Source organism: Watersipora subatra, chromosome 3, assembly GCF_963576615.1.
Source record: "Watersipora subatra chromosome 3, tzWatSuba1.1, whole genome shotgun sequence".
NCBI lineage: Eukaryota > Metazoa > Bryozoa > Gymnolaemata > Cheilostomatida > Watersiporidae > Watersipora > Watersipora subatra.
This window is the reverse complement of record NC_088710.1, coordinates 39,660,571-39,677,183: the sequence shown is the minus strand read 5'-3', so window position 1 is coordinate 39,677,183 and position 16,613 is coordinate 39,660,571. Positions and strand designations below refer to the sequence as shown.

At 35.6% G+C, this 16,613-nt stretch overlaps 1 protein-coding gene across 3 annotated transcripts in view; it reads right to left on the bottom strand.

The window, feature by feature from the left end:
* LOC137390106 (myocyte-specific enhancer factor 2C-like) overlaps nucleotides 1-16,613 on the bottom strand; it is a 39,748-nt gene that overhangs the window by 15,997 nt on the left and 7,138 nt on the right. For all 3 annotated transcript variants that reach the window (XM_068076358.1, XM_068076360.1, XM_068076359.1), the window contains exons 6-7: nucleotides 12,901-13,106; nucleotides 2,589-2,694 (exon numbers count right to left, since the gene is read on the bottom strand). In XM_068076358.1, coding sequence (XP_067932459.1) covers nucleotides 2,589-2,694; nucleotides 12,901-13,106 — 312 coding nt within the window. The remainder of the gene's footprint in view (nucleotides 1-2,588; nucleotides 2,695-12,900; nucleotides 13,107-16,613) is intronic.

Sequence of the window (16,613 nt, the reverse complement as noted above, 5' to 3'; positions counted from 1 at the left end):
AGTGTTAGGATAATCACATTGTGTATCTCTGTTCTGCTAGTCCAAGTGTTAGGATAATCACATTGTGTATCTCTGTTCTGCTAGTCTAAGTGTTAGGATAATCACATTGTGTATCTCTGTTCTGCTAGTCTAAGTGTTAGGATAATTCACATTGTGTATCTCTGTTCTGCTAGTCTAAGTGTTAGGATAATCACATTGTGTATCTCTGTTCTGCTAGTCTACGTGTTAGGATAATTCACATTGTGTATCTCTGTTCTGCTAGTCTAAGTGTTAGGATAATCACATTGTGTATCTCTGTTCTGCTAGTCTAAGTGTTAGGATAATTCACATTGTGTATCTCTGTTCTGCTAGTCCAAGTGTTAGGATAATCACATTGTGTATCTCTGTTCTGCTAGTCTAAGTGTTAGGATAATTCACATTGTGTATCTCTGTTCTGCTAGTCCAAGTGTTAGGATAATCACATTGTGTATCTCTGTTCTGCTAGTCCAAGTGTTAGGATAATCACATTGTGTATCTCTGTTCTGCTAGTCCAAGTGTTAGGATAATCACATTGTGTATCTCTGTTCTGCTAGTCTAAGTGTTAGGATAATCACATTGTGTATCTCTGTTCTGCTAGTCCAAGTGTTAGGATAATCACATTGTGTATCTCTGTTCTGCTAGTCTAAGTGTTAGGATAATCACATTGTGTATCTCTGTTCTGCTAGTCTAAGTGTTAGGATAATTCACATTGTGTATCTCTGTTCTGCTAGTCTAAGTGTTAGGATAATCACATTGTGTATCTCTGTTCTGCTAGTCTAAGTGTTAGGATAATTCACATTGTGTATCTCTGTTCTGCTAGTCTAAGTGTTAGGATAATCACATTGTGTATCTCTGTTCTGCTAGTCTAAGTGTTAGGATAATCACATTGTGTATCTCTGTTCTGCTAGTCCAAGTGTTAGGATAATCACATTGTGTATCTCTGTTCTGCTAGTCTAAGTGTTAGGATAATTCACATTGTGTATCTCTGTTCTGCTAGTCCAAGTGTTAGGATAATCACATTGTGTATCTCTGTTCTGCTAGTCCAAGTGTTAGGATAATCACATTGTGTATCTCTGTTCTGCTAGTCCAAGTGTTAGGATAATCACATTGTGTATCTCTGTTCTGCTAGTCTAAGTGTTAGGATAATTCACATTGTGTATCTCTGTTCTGCTAGTCCAAGTGTTAGGATAATCACATTGTGTATCTCTGTTCTGCGAGTCTAAGTGTTAGGATAATCACATTGTGTATCTCTGTTCTGCGAGTCTAAGTGTTAGGATAATCACATTGTGTATCTCTGTTCTGCTAGTCTAGGTGTTAGGATAATTCACATTGTGTATCTCTGTTCTGCTTGGCACTCCCCCGTTACCTGAGGCCTATGCTTCTGTTCACATGCAGCTAATAACAAAAAACCTCTTTTTAGTAATTATTAATTCCTGATTTTATTTTGCACATTTCTGTGTAATAATGAATTGGTTTTGTTTCTATAAATATTTGCAGTATTAATTTGGAGTTAACATAAATTTGGGGCTGTGAAAAGAATTACTCGAATTGCAGTGAATTCTTAAAAAGAATGTTTGATGGGGTTCAACATATGAAATTGGTACTAAAATTAACTAAATTATAATGCTGAGGATTAGTTGTATAAATATTACGCAGCCACATCAAAGGCATAGACATAAAAAAGTTGATGAATACAAACTAGTTTTAACAAAACTATAACCTAGATATAAGATGGCAATTTAAACAACCCATCTGTATGTGAAAAATATATTCTACTATGCAAGAGAGGGAGAGAGTAGTATGACTTTTACTCAGGGTTATATCGGTATAGAGTGAATACAAGTGATGATACAGCGATGATGCAGCGTAACATGCAGTAATAAGACTAACCATCTAGCCGTTAAAGTTGGTTAGAGTTGGCCGCTAATGAGCTCCACAATGGCAATAGATATGAAAGATATGTGCACGTGTGAAACAACACACAGATGGCTGCTCATCATAATAATCATAATACAAGAAAGATATGTAGACCAGTTAGGAGTATGCCAATGGTCAATTAATAGAAGAAACCAATGATTTCTAGTAGTGCTTATTGTTAGTGTAGCTGACGGCTTACAACAATTCCCCTTAACAAGTGATTTGCACCGCAATTGCTCTCGATGCATTTCACATATTCCTATGCGAATGCCTAGTCTCTGCGGTTTAACCTTTACACGCAAGCCTCACAAAGGCTATTTGCGTCATAGTCTGACAAGAGTGATCTAATAGCCTTCCTCCAACGACAAGCTGATTCTCTGCATGGCCTTTTCAATAAGCCTGCCTACTATTGGGAACAAGCCTAACTCTTCTCCTGCGTACAACTACTTCTACTAACACGCTCGTTTCTTTAATTCCCTCAGGTCTGTACAGAATAGCAAACTATTGTTAAGCACCAAACCGACTGCGCTTTGTCAAACCAATCATAGGTACTAACGGTTGAATTTAGACACACAAGTTTTAGGCTATGCTAGGAAGAAATAAGTGTATAGATGTGTACTATTCAACCTGGGCTATGCTAAACACATACTTACCCTGAAAAGAACTTGGGAGCCCTGTAGGGAAGGCAATGGGCACATTCGGGGTTGTCATAGCAACAATTGGTGTGGCTAAATTGCCGATGCGTGACTGCATCTGAGCCTGAAGTGGAAGTGAATAAAATAAAAATACAATGCAATACTCAGTAGCCATTGGACCTGCTGGACTTGAGGCAGCTATCGTACTGTCCTGGTAGTAGTCATGAAAAATTCGATGATGCGGTTAAACCTAGAGGCAAGGACAGCAAACAGTGACGAGTCACATTACCGTGTGACAAAGAGGAAAGGACTAATCAAAGCATCGCTAATCATATTACATTTCATCTAACTAATTCTGAACAAGCGCTAACTGAATCACTACATAATGACTGTGTGAACAAATGCGTGTGCAGGCTGTATAATTGTTGCCGTCAGGATAGCAGAGCATGTCTCAAAAAACTCTCCTTTAGACCATCCGAAAGTGTAAGGAAAGAGGTGAATAGAGCCAAGTCACAAGTACCTTCAATGATATATGTATATACATATACTAAGTCAATACCCGGCGTTGCTCTGTTAATAAAAGTCTTTGCACAGAAAGTTTATTTTTATTTAACATATAACAACAGTTACCATTTTAACTTTCAAACTTCATATCATGAGAAAAGTGTATCGTGCAATTTGAATGAATTGAGAGAAAAAATAAAACAATTGTAAAAGTGTTTATCCTGAATATCCTGAATATGTTGAATTAATAATAACAATTCGTGCATAGAAGAGTGTGTATAAAAAAGGTTACTGTTCCAGCAAAAGCCATCCCTCAAATCTTTAAATATGACGATACTGATACCTCTTGATACTGGTACAAATGTAAAAATGAGATATCGTACCGTCTTTGCCCGAACGAAGAGAGAATATAGAGGCTATTCCTACTCGAAATAATGCAATTGTCCGCGTGAAAATAAATGACCTTGACCGCGATTTCGCAATTGAACCTTACAAAAATCGGAAATAGAAGTTGACGAAAACACAAAAAAGCATCATGTTTTATAGAGTTAAAAGGGCGTATAGGTTATATAGTAAGAGATATGAATTATAAGCCCTTTCGTAATCTCATGGTTGGAGGATTGGATTGCAAACCCGTTGCAATCTTAGTGAGTTCAAGGCCACCAGAATGCAAAACTAATTCTAAAATTTTAATAGCTATAGGTGACCATACCAAAGGACAGACGACAGACTTTGAAAAAAGAAAATATATATATACCGTCTATGTACTTTAAAGCAAAGTTGACACATTTCATGAAAATTGTAATTTTTATAAAGCGCAAATTTCACCCATATAACAATTGATAACGATTTAGCCCATTTGAGTACAAGCAGGAACCCAAGTCAGTGACATGCGGAAACTTTGTCATTTATTTATATACAGCTGTAGCTGACTACCTACTGGACTAGCTAGGAGGTTTAATGCTTTATTAACGCTTTTAGTTACTTATTTGTTTAAAGTAGCCCAATATTCATTACAAAACCAAATTTTATAATTAATACAATAATGTAAAAAATTGACCGCGATAAAAACGCTCAAGCCAAAAAAATATGCCCAGGCTTACCCAAAATGATGTAACGAGTGATACAACCTGTCTCTATCTCTCGTATTCACATCGGCTATTGCAATAAAAGTCTAGTCCTACGCGACTCTATTGGCATATTTTATTTTGTATTTGCTCATGTTGGCTAGAATAAAATTTTAAATCCAGCCACAGATGCATTATTTTGAATGTTTCAAACGCCTCAAAAAAGAGAAATTAAAAACTTGTCATATTAGCTTCGTCTAAATGCTGTGTAAATGCTGTGTATATTGCATCTCCAAAAGCAATATTTAACATTTCAACTGTCTGAGTACTTGTTTTCCTTAATTTCACACAAAATCTAATGCAAATGCGCAGTTCCGATTGATTAGACACGAGCAGGGTTGGAAAAAACCACAGTTTTTATGAAAAAACCTGGTTTTTTTGTTTAAACCGGTTTTTATGGTTTATATAATTTACCAATGTTTTTGAAATTTTAAGTCTAATTAACATCACTTACTATAGCTGCTTGATTGAGTATTGAACATACATATGTGGAATCATCTGTTAAAGATGGTACTGTGGGAGTTGTTAAGAGAAAAGAGGAAACATATGAAATTTTGGAATGAGTCTTTAATCAAACATTATTGATGAAACACAGAGCAGAAATCTTATCACATGAAGTGAATATTTTACATACAGCTCCATGTATAAGTAGGAATTTGAATCCAAGTGATTAGTCGTGTGGTAGTGTAGAGCAGAGCATAATGCAGATGCATTGCTAGTGTTTGCAGCAGTGGCAGATGACTCAACCTCTATCACCTGAATGCTAGCATCACTGTCTAAATTGGTGTTTTCAGCTTGACATTTTGCTACGTGAGCTTTAAGCCTATCTGCGTGACCTCGCATTACGACAGCACACCTATTACGTTTTGCCTTAAAACCTTTGTTTTCTGCAGTTCGAGTGAAAAACTGCCAAACGGGATCCTGTATGCGAGACATGTTGGAAATTTGAGGCACAACTTTAACTTTTCGAAACACAAAACTTGATAAACTGAATTCTAACAACTCAACTACTTTGGCTTGTGTTCAATAAATGAAATATTAGTTTGCAAACTTAAAGCTTTTGCCCAAAAGGATTTTATTGTTTTAATTTCTAATTATAAGTAATCCTTTCTCACTGGCCAGACTTGAGAAAGTATTCATTCATTATTAGAGACGATGATTGGATTAGTATATTTCGCAGGGTTTCCATATTTCATCATGAAAGAGATCATTATATCACTTGATAAAAGCAATTGAAAATGAAATTCACTAATTCATTGTTGTGCTAGGATTTTATGTAGTTTCAACTTGAGCTTTGCCATCAATTTACTACTGTGTCCTAAATAAACTTCCACAGCTGATAATTACATATAATTGCATTTCTACCACACATGAACCACTTGGAGCTTAAAATATTGTTTTCACAAAAAATAATGAAAAAATCGAAAAACCATAAAAACCATTTTTTTTGACTGGTTTAAACCAATGATATACAGCCCAAAAGGATAGCCGACGGCTATCATATGGGCGTGGTTTAATTATGGAGCTCTATTAGGATTGTGCTAGCCTGGGTTTCAAAGCAAACACAACTCTCGCGGGGCGGTCGCGTTGCCTTGTTAGGTTTTAGAAAACACGAATCGCTGTTATCGTTTCATTAGATTATTCAGCCAGTAGACCCCGCGGGTCACAATAGCAAACATTGAATTTCTGCAATGTAGGGGTAATACCTAACCAAAATAATGTATCTAATCAAAATAAAACATTTCAAATTACCTATTTTTAGTAAATTTAAAATTAGTAAAGGTCGTAGTATATGCCTAAAGTTAAATATAATTACCCTAACAACGGCATTTTTTTTCTAGTTTTTGATTAATATTTTGCCACCCCTAATATAAAATGACCAAGTCTTTCATCGGTTTCACATTGTTTTACCTTGCCAATAAGATGGGACAGCAGGCAAAGCTGTGCAGTGTAGTTTTCATACTCAAAATCTAAATGCAAAACCGAATTTGAGCTATTTTACGATTGTGACTATTAATATCACGAATGCTTGTGAATGGCAACTGACTGATCATAACGGTGACAATATTGGGATACTATATTTATTTGACAACAAAATGAATTCAACAGATAAGTAAAATAACCACTATAGTTCATAATATTCGTAAATTTACAAGGTGCTTTATTCAGCATATTTGTTTGTTCGGGTGCCGTGTCCGGGTTAATCCCAACAGAGCTTCATAATTAAACCCCGCCCATATGAGCGCCGTCGGCTATCCTTTGGGGCTGTATATCATTGTTTAAACTGAGCCAACCCTGGAGACAACAATAAATTTGTTAAAAATCGCCGAAAGCACCTGACAGACCTTGACATATCATCGGCTCACGTGAAAACGCATTGTCATAGCAACCTGAAACTTTATGACAACACTCTGGAGGTGTTTCCCGGCAAACGGTGCAATGGGTTTTTCCATCATGCAAATATGCAAGTGTATACAACTCCATTCCGGGAACTTTTGGATCAGACCTCGTACTTTGAGAAATATGCGAAAGGTTTTATCATTCTCAATATAAATGAGGCATTTTATATAGTGCACAATGGGCTCTCAAAATGAAAATTGTGAATGCGGCGTAGACTTTTGTGAAGCCAAGTCATTTTCGACATTCATGAAAATGTAAAGTTTGTAGCGAGCGGTTTCCATGACCTTCCTAAACTTGAACAACTAGTACTGTTTAAAATCCAATCCTTCATCTGCAAAGACAAAATGTCTCAGTTTTAGTGTTGACCATATTAACCATCACCATCTTCAATAAAAAGCTATATCCAAGATTAAATTGCTTCTATTTCAATTCCGAAAAGAGTTTAGAAAAGCTAAGAAAGTTTTCTATTACATAGGGCAAAAAACAATTTGTGATCTGACCTCATTTGTATTCAAAATATGACCTGTCACACATATATATAGAAAAGTGTACTACTCAGCCTCATTTCGCACAAAGGGCATAGCTAGGGAAATGAATCTAAAAGTAATATTGGCATAAATTCAAACACGAAAAAATTGTTGCAGTATAAAGTCAAAAATCCTCCCTCAGACCTTTAATCTTAGATAAGTGCCTAAGGTTAGGAATTAGGTTTTCAGATGACCATTTTTGATGGTGCCTGTTTACAAGCTACACGTAAGAATCACACAATATGCTTATACTTAATGCTTGTGAGCTGCTCCATATAAAATTGTTCAACACATGTAGTCACTTGACCACTTTTTGTAATTACAACTACAAATATTTAGTAATATTTAGTATTTTTCCTTGGACCTCGGCTCTCCTATCAAATGGATGAGAATCTATTACAGTTTGTGATAAATACTCTCTTACAAATGAGTAAAGCAGTAAAATTAAAAGCAGGTACTATCATCTGCGTTGCCGAGTTCATTTTAAAACCTGTTACGAAACTCAGAATAAAACTCATCAGAATCCGAGCCTCCCTAAATTTCACTTTCATTAAACTTTAAACAAACGTGAATGTACATTTATATATATAGTTCTCAAAGTTTGTCGCCTGCCTGTCGGTATGTCCAGCAATAGCTATTAAAATTTTGGAATTAAAATTTCACATTTGGTTGGACTTGAACTCACGAAGATTGCAACCACAGGTTTGCAATACAATTTTTTAACCATGAGACATGAGACTACGAAAACTCTTACAATTCATCAATCTTACTATATAACGTATACACCCTTTTCCGTTTTCACACCCAAAATGACGTATTAATTGAAACTATATAAACTTTTTTAGCTCTATGAAACGGGATGCTTTTTCGTGAATCTCTATTTCCGGTTCTTCGTAAAGTTCATTTGTTAAATCACGGTCAAGGCCGATTCTGTTCACGCGGGCAATTGTATTATCTCGAGTAGGAATATCCTCAACATTCTGATTCCATTCGGTCAGACAAAGACAGTACGATACCTCATTTTTACTGGTATTGAGAGGTACCGGAATCGTCGTATTCAGTTTTGATGGATAGTTTCTATGCACGAATTGTTATTATTAATTCAAAATATTCAAGATTTTTATTTTGTTAGAATGGTAACTGTTGTTATATGTTAAATAAAAATAAATTTTCTTTGCAAAAACTTTTATTGGCCAGGCATTCATCTAGGTTTTTATCTAAAACAAGATCTACACACCAACTTATGAAGCTCTGCAGCGATCACATTTTTGAAAAGAAAATTATTGTTGTCTGTCACTACATAAGATCTCAACTTGCAACACTTTATTAGCATTTATGAAAAAAATTAAAGATTGACTAAATCTGATCCCATAATCTGAACCTATACTTGCGAAGTTAGAAATCAGATGACTCGAGTGTTATTGTCTGATAGAGATGTTTCTGCAGATTTTCACAGTAACAAACAGAATTTGTGTTTCAAAAGATTTCATTTAATTACCTAATAGAATTACCTGAAAACCTCTAATTGAATGCCATGGCGCTCTATTTTTCAACCTTTCCTCTATAGTGGCGGTCAATTGGAGGCGGCATTCAAATAGAGGCTGACGGTCTATTTTTCAAATGGCTTGTCAGAATTTTCGGAAGACAAATTTAAACCTATTACGGGCGAAGAGAACGCCGCCTATATTTTGCCTTCTTTTTCCGGTAGAGCAATATTAAACCTTTTGGATGCAATAAATCTGCTAACTTCTAACTTATCAAAGATCTCTCAATAAAGATGCATGGAAAAACAGAAATATATCTACCAGTTGATATTTATTGCTTGCAATTGACCTGCGATGATATTATAGCCTGTGTCCTTCTTTGCAATTTGTTGGCATTTTCAATTTTTATTTCATTCTAAACTTGAAGACGTATTTTTAATTTATACCTATATTTAACATTGTTGAATATAGGTATAAATTTATTTACTTGCTCATTGCACTCACTGATATGTTTGCAACCAAAACTAGCTTTTTAAGTGCAATAGAAGTGGAGTTATGAGCATTGATCCATTGCAAGCCGTGTTAAAATAGCTGTAAGGATGCTATTAAATAGCATGCTATAAATCTGCATATTTATAATTTATACAATAATAATCTAACAGATGATACAAACATGTATTCATGAGCAAGTGACATAAACGAACCATACTTATATTACATGGAGAAACCAAACTAACATTTTTAAAACAAAGATACTTCCTTTGTTTGCTCAGATAGCTGCGCTCTGATTGTGGCTTTCAATGGAACAAACATCTTCTCGTTGTCCAATACCTTCTACAATACAGTGCACCCTCAAGATGCGATTACCCTGATATACGAGTTTTTCACCTTACGAAGTCGAACATTGTGAGATTTTCACCTAGTTATACGAATTTTATTTCACCAAACGATTTTGAGAAAAGTTTCGCCCGAGTTAAAATTTGGCGGTCGGTGTGCTCATAACGCACGTCGAAATAAAAAAAGACACCGAAATATAGTTTGCCGAAAACACTTTCAGAACGTTTAGAAGAGACATGATGATTGACTTCTCTCATGTCAGCATTCCGCACGGAAAAATTCGTGTAAAATACACAAGCGAAAGCAAATATTCATTTGTAGCGTTATAATATATTTTACTATAAACTTTCAAGTCAGCATACGTATATAACGACAAGTATCTACATTTAATTCGTTAGCTATGGAATCTGAGACCGATACAAATGTTACAAAACGAAGGAAAAATGATTTCTATGTCAACAAGGTTGGATGTTGTAAATAAGAAGAAGGCACCCGTGTTATTAACATTGTCAAGGAATATGATCGCAACTAATCAGCATTTGCAATTATTATTATTAAAATAAGAACTCCATTAAAGCAAGCACAAGGAGCTTACGACTGAATATTTGAAGGAGTTAGAAGGCCATGCACGCAATCAGCATTCAAAAGGAGCAACCATTTAGTAAGGGCGAGGACGTAGAAGATACAGAAAACCCCACATTGGCAGAATTATTTCAAGGTGGGCTTGCAGGTGGGCTTGTTATCTCCTACGTGAATACAATTTATCGTATGTATGTAGCTCATAGAACTAGCTACTCAAGAAAGTTGATGCATTCACATTACTTTCTGAAACTTGTTAAAACCCTGTCTTCAAGGGTATAAATACGTACAAACTTTGTACGTATGGTTACATTGATTCTTGTGCACATTTCATACAAGAAAAACTACTGTAGTACCTCCTCTGGATCCTTCTACAAGCATTAGGTAGCTAGCAGTTTTCTGCATTGCACCAGCATTTTTTTCTTTTAAACTAGAAGAAAAATTGGACAGGACTAGACAACTTTCTTTAGCCTGCTAAAATTCCTTTTCATTACGTATTAAATTAATCTTCAAGTGTACCACAACATAAGTAGCATTGATACGTTTTTGCCCACTTTTTGCTTTATTCGCTACATGTACCAGCTAAAGTCACGTTACTCCAAAGGTATGTACGTCCTGTATAATAGTAAATAAAATTTCATTTTTCTTTTCGGTGCCATTAAATGGTCAGGTGTGTGAGAGGCCGCTTTTGATAACTGCATCGCTCGGCCTTTCTTATTGAATTCTAGTTGAAAAAGGTTTCAACCAGACAAGCTAAATTTTATAATGAAAGTCAAGCCAGAAACTTATGAAAGATAAAATTTAATGATAAAAAGTTGAAATTCATTAAAATAGTTCAAAATACATACTAAAACTTAGTTTTAAGGATGAGTTTGGCAAGCTAAACTTATTTGAAGTGAAATCAAAGTTTATGCTATGCGTACCTTTTGAAGGTAAGAACATCTTACCGTACAATCTGCATTTGGTACACAGATTACAATTTTACAGTATTGCAGAATATAATCACTAGGTGCACTTAATACAATGCAGCTACTGTAGGTAACTATAGTTACTAAAGTTAACATACTATTTTGTTACTAATTTTCAATATGTACAGCATTTTTATAAAATTTTGGACAATTTTTACCAAATTTTTTTAATTGTATAATTACAATGGTTTCTATACACGGACATACGATTTTTTCGCCATTTGATGTCAGCCTTGGAACAGATCAACGTCGTATCTTGAGGGTACACTGTATATTCTGGCTTCAACCCTTCTTCTGCACTGCTTAACTAGTCGATACTAGCGTCTGAACAATTTTCCGGCACAGCAAAACTTACACGCGCTGCATTTAGCACCGATGCAACACGTAAAAGTTTGCTCGCTAACGTAACCTTTGGTTCAAAACTTGCAATCCATTCTTTACACGCATGTCCTTCAAAGTATTGGGACTGCGTTAAACAAGGAACTACTATTAGCCTGAGACAATCAGTAGATATTTCTATGGCGTTGCTTTCAGAGTTCCATCTCCTATCGTAGTTAGAACCATTTTTATGTAGGTACATGTACTTCGAATTATCACGACCGTGTTAAACAAGGAACCATTATTAACCTGAGACAGTAATTATTTCTAGAGCGTTGCTTTGAAAGTTCATCTACCATCATAAATTTAAACTGTTTTCCTTTGTATAGATCTGTAGGCTACATCGAAGTAAAAAGACCGCGTTAAACAGAGAACTCTTACTAGCCTGAGACCTTTATTGATTATTTCTATGGTGTTGCTTTCAAAGTTTTAATGTAGAAAAAAGAAAAGTTTTGCAATTGGACAACGAAAGAATTAATTGTTATTGATATAAACGATTTATTAATAATACGATTTTGTGGACACTTTTCTCCTGATCAGTTGATATTATGGGTTCGTAAAGATAATGGCAAAGTGGTGGCCAAATGGAATTGGCGCTCAATTGGAAGTGGCATTCAATTAGAGGTGACGTTCAATTAGAGGTTTCACATAAAGATTTATAGACAGTTGGAATTTACACCAGTCCTTTCACATATCTGTTACAAACAAACTATAAAACACATAAAGTGGTTAGTGTGAAGTCCTGTTGTCGTGTCGTCATGTCATACACAAGCAAACCTCAAAAGAGATCAATGCTGGGAATTTATAAACTAGAATTACAATATTTGCTAGAAAGCATAAAACTGTTTTGGCCAAACACAGATGTATCAGTTCAGTCGCTACCGACCTGCCGGTGCTCCGGCTATGCACACAAACCATTTGATCGGTGGGTGATGGTGCGTTTGTAGTTACCCCTTTAAACTCAATTGTACCAGCGAACACAAAAAATGCTGATTTTATAGCCATTTAAAGATCATTTCTGTGATTCTAAATTGATATTTCCCTTATCAACAGCCCTACTCCGAGAACCGGCCAACATTAACATTAACAGGCCAACATTAATAGTCCAACATATTTTATAGAAAATTCATAAAAAGACGAAAAGCGCTGTTTCAAAGTGAGACCAGTGAAACCTTAAAGATTATTTGTCATGGTTCTCTACAAACCAAGTTGATAGGAAGCTTACTAGCGCTATAACCAAAAACTAAGACATTTAGCCTTAGGAACATGAAGTCCAAGAGATAAACCTACAATTTTTAATAGCACAACAATGAATATTCAATGAATAGGAGAAATATTTAGGCGCCCTAAGACAAACTCTCTAAGACACCCAGGGTCATCAATGGCATGTTCACAATGGCTACTGCATAAAAAAAACTTCACAGCTACTTCAAGCAACCAAACAACACTAATTTACAACTTTTTTGGCCAGAAAAGGCAGCCTTGCTTATGAAACAAACTCCTGCACAGGAAATGAAGGAACTCACCAGGTGGTCAGCGCTAGAGGGCATTTCACCACGACTGTTAGGTATGACAACAGTTAGATTGGGATGCCCACGCGAGGGTGGGGGGATCCTTGACTGGGGTGATCTTGGGGGCTGAGGAATGTGGCCACTAGGAGACACATTAGATGGTGAAGTTATATTGCCTCTGTTGAAATCCCCTGTATGTCCCACATCTAGCATATGCCCAGCTAAAATCATAGTGAATACAAATTTAAAAAGCAAATATTTAACAATTTGAGTTCCGTTAGATATCTTGCAGGTCCATGTTCAGGTGAAATAGTCCACTGTCATTTAAGCAGAATCACCATATTTAAGCCATTTCAAGTCATGTCAAGCATCAGTTTCCCTGGAACTGGCTAACATGTACATGCGTAATTGAACAACTATAATTGAACACAGCTTAAAATACAACTTGGGTCTCGCCCAGTCATTTGATTGATGCTGTAAAGATGGAATTGCGAGCTACAAGAAAACCGATGCATTACATTTCCCAGAATTGGATGATTCTACAACAAAAACTACATTTTGGTATAAATTTAAACATGAAGATGTTGTTATGCAGTATAAAGTTGAAACTCTTCAATCATACCTTCTGTCTTAGACAGGAGCCTAGAGTTCCCAGATTATTCCACCTAAAATCGGGCCCAACTGGACCTTAAAATGACAAATGGAAATAAAAGTAAATGGAATAAATATAACGAGTTACTGACCAGGAATAAAACAAAAACGTGCATAAATTAACTAATTGTAAAACATAACATACAAGGAGCTGCAAGATGACCACACAACCATTACTAAAATAAAAGCGATCTAAAAATGGATACAGTGAAGCGGAAGGTCTCAAGTATTTAAATAAAAGACGTTTGATTTGGTAAAGTTAACACAAAAACTAACCCATGCCCTGAGATGATTTGATATCGCTACATTACTAATAATAAAGAAATAAGAAGACTTTGCTAAAGCTGTAAATCATTAATAATAATTACTACAAATTCTCACGTGTAAGCTGCCAACATGTATAAACCACAACCCAAACTTTGAAGGTAGGTTTTTGAGTTACAGGTATGCAGCGTGTATAATCAGCACCCCTTATTTTTCCATTCATTTAAAGCATTCAATTTAACCTAGCCACGCGCGTAATTTGCCAAGTCTACTGTCTGTTTGTCTTCACCAAGAGGCATTGGCTGACAAGGTGGAAATTGACCAATCAGTGTCCTCACCTTTGCGGAAGACGCATTATGCTTTCAGCAAATTACTTGTAGTAAACAATGAATCAGTGAACACATTTTGTAACACACGTCACCGAGAAGGCCAAAATACGACACCGCGGTCAAATTTAAAGTTGTGAATGTAGCTTTGGAAACTACCAACCGAAATGCTACCGCAGTTTTTGAATTAGCGAAAAACAAACCAATGAGTGGAATCATGTGCTGAAAATGTCACACAACAGTGACCACGGCTAATGACCTTAGTCGTGGTCAGTAGTACTTGGCAGTACAAGTACTGTATCTTTCCTAGCGTCTTAATGTTGAATAAATTATTTTTAGTCTTTTCGCATTTCCACAGTTAATTCTAACTGTACTAATGATTATTATTAAATGATATTTAAATTTATTAATATCTTATAAAATTTGTTTATATAGCTACATTTATATATTTTCATTATGTGTAATGTTAATTTTCTCTCGTGACAGTACCTTAACCCTGAACATAGTAAGAAGTTAACAGATATAATTTTTAGACTGCGTGTATAAGCCACACCCCAAACTTTTAAACAAAATTTCAGGTTCACAAGTGCAGCTTATACAAAGATTTGTGGTAGTGCTGGTCACGAGTACTTCTTGGCCAGCGAGTTTAGACTCGTCTACTTCTGTTCGAGTTTTTCGAGTATCGGGTAGCTGGTAGTGCTTGGCACGAGTAATTCGTGGCCAACAGGTTTTTCGGTTATCGGGTTTGCTGATATGGTTTTTATGTCTAAAAATTTTAAACATCAGATATATCTTAAAATTTATAATGCAATTATAATTCTATTCAAGTTATTTATTATTTTTTACTATTTTCTATTGACTGATATTCGTGCTCGTAGCCTTAGCAGGCGGGTTGTTAAACAGTGCTCAGCGCGCAATAGACCAGGTTCTTGTCCACTCAACTCGACAGATTCGTGTAGCAAAACCCAAACCCGCAAAATCGAATTATTCAAAACTTCTATTACCCGAGACTCGAAAGAAGATAAACCCGCAAGTTCACCGAGTTTTAATACTTGTGCCCAGCACTAATTTACGGTAATTGCAACTTTATAAGTGATTTCAAAAGCCACTGAAAACGACCAAGGTTAGAAATGTTCAATGAAGACATATCCAGAGGCTTTTGCAGTAAGTTTTCTACTTTTATTAAATGTACAGTAGCTACAACGATTCCATCTCACTGGTACATTCAATGGATAGTGTGATCATTGCTACCACTTGCGGTAGGTAATAGTTTACACAACTGCGCAAGGCTAGCTTTCACAGTCCTATTATATAGCAAAACTCGGACATGTAGTAATATCAATGAGTCGGTTACGGCTTGGTTTTCTGTCCTTACAGCAATTTGTGCTATGTTGTTTGTTTGTGCTATACTAGACAAAGGAATAAATCCAAATATTTGGACAGGGTCAAGGAATTGTCTCTCATACAAGTTTTTAAAGGTAAAACTTTAGCATATCACTTTGGGTACAAGCATTCCTTTAGAGCCAGTGTAGGAGGAAAGGATGATGTAACCAAGCACTGCGAGTCAGCCAAGTCAAAGCTAATGGAAAGGCTGTGCAGATATTGTTACCACAGTTTTTTATAAGGAAATGGCAAAATTGATAAGGTAGGATATACATTTGAGACTTAGTTTGTTAGAATTGGTTTGGTTTTTGTTGAAATATGTGCAGGTTAAATGAGTCTTTTTGTCAATTATTGTTATGATTATTAATCGTGCCTACTACTACAAAGTTTTGCCTAGGAAACATCTTTAGACCAATAACATATTGACATAGATTATAAAGTGCCGTAAAACCTCTATTTGAACGCCACTACGAGAGAAAGATTGAAAAATAGAGCGCCACCCTCTATTTGAACGCCACCTCCATTTGACCACCACTTTGACTATCTTTGATCTTTATGAACCCATAATATCAAGTGATCAGTAGAAAAGTTTCCACAAAGTTGTATTAATAATGAATCATTTACATTAATAACAATCAATTCTCTCGGCCAACTCCCCAGCTTTTTGCTTATTCCGTTAAAACTTTGAAAGAAACACCATAGAGATGGTCTCAGGCTAATAGTAGTTCCTTGTTTAATGCAGTCTTGGTACTTCGAAGTACATGTACCTATTTAAAACGTGGTTCATTTACATTGGTAAATGCACTTTGAAAGCAACACCATAGAAATAATTAATATCTGTTTCGGGCTAATAGTAGTTCCTTGTTTAACGCGGTTTTTCTACTTCGAAATAACCTACATATATAAAAACAGATTAAATTTACAATAGTAGATGAACTTTGAAAGCAACGCCATAGAAATAATTACTAATTGTCTCAGGCTAATAATAGTTATTTGTTTAACGTGGTCTTAATACTTCGAAGAATATGCATATAAAAAACGGTTTGCAAGTTGTGGACCAAAGGTTACATTCAGCGAACAAACCTTTGTGTTAAATGCAGAGCA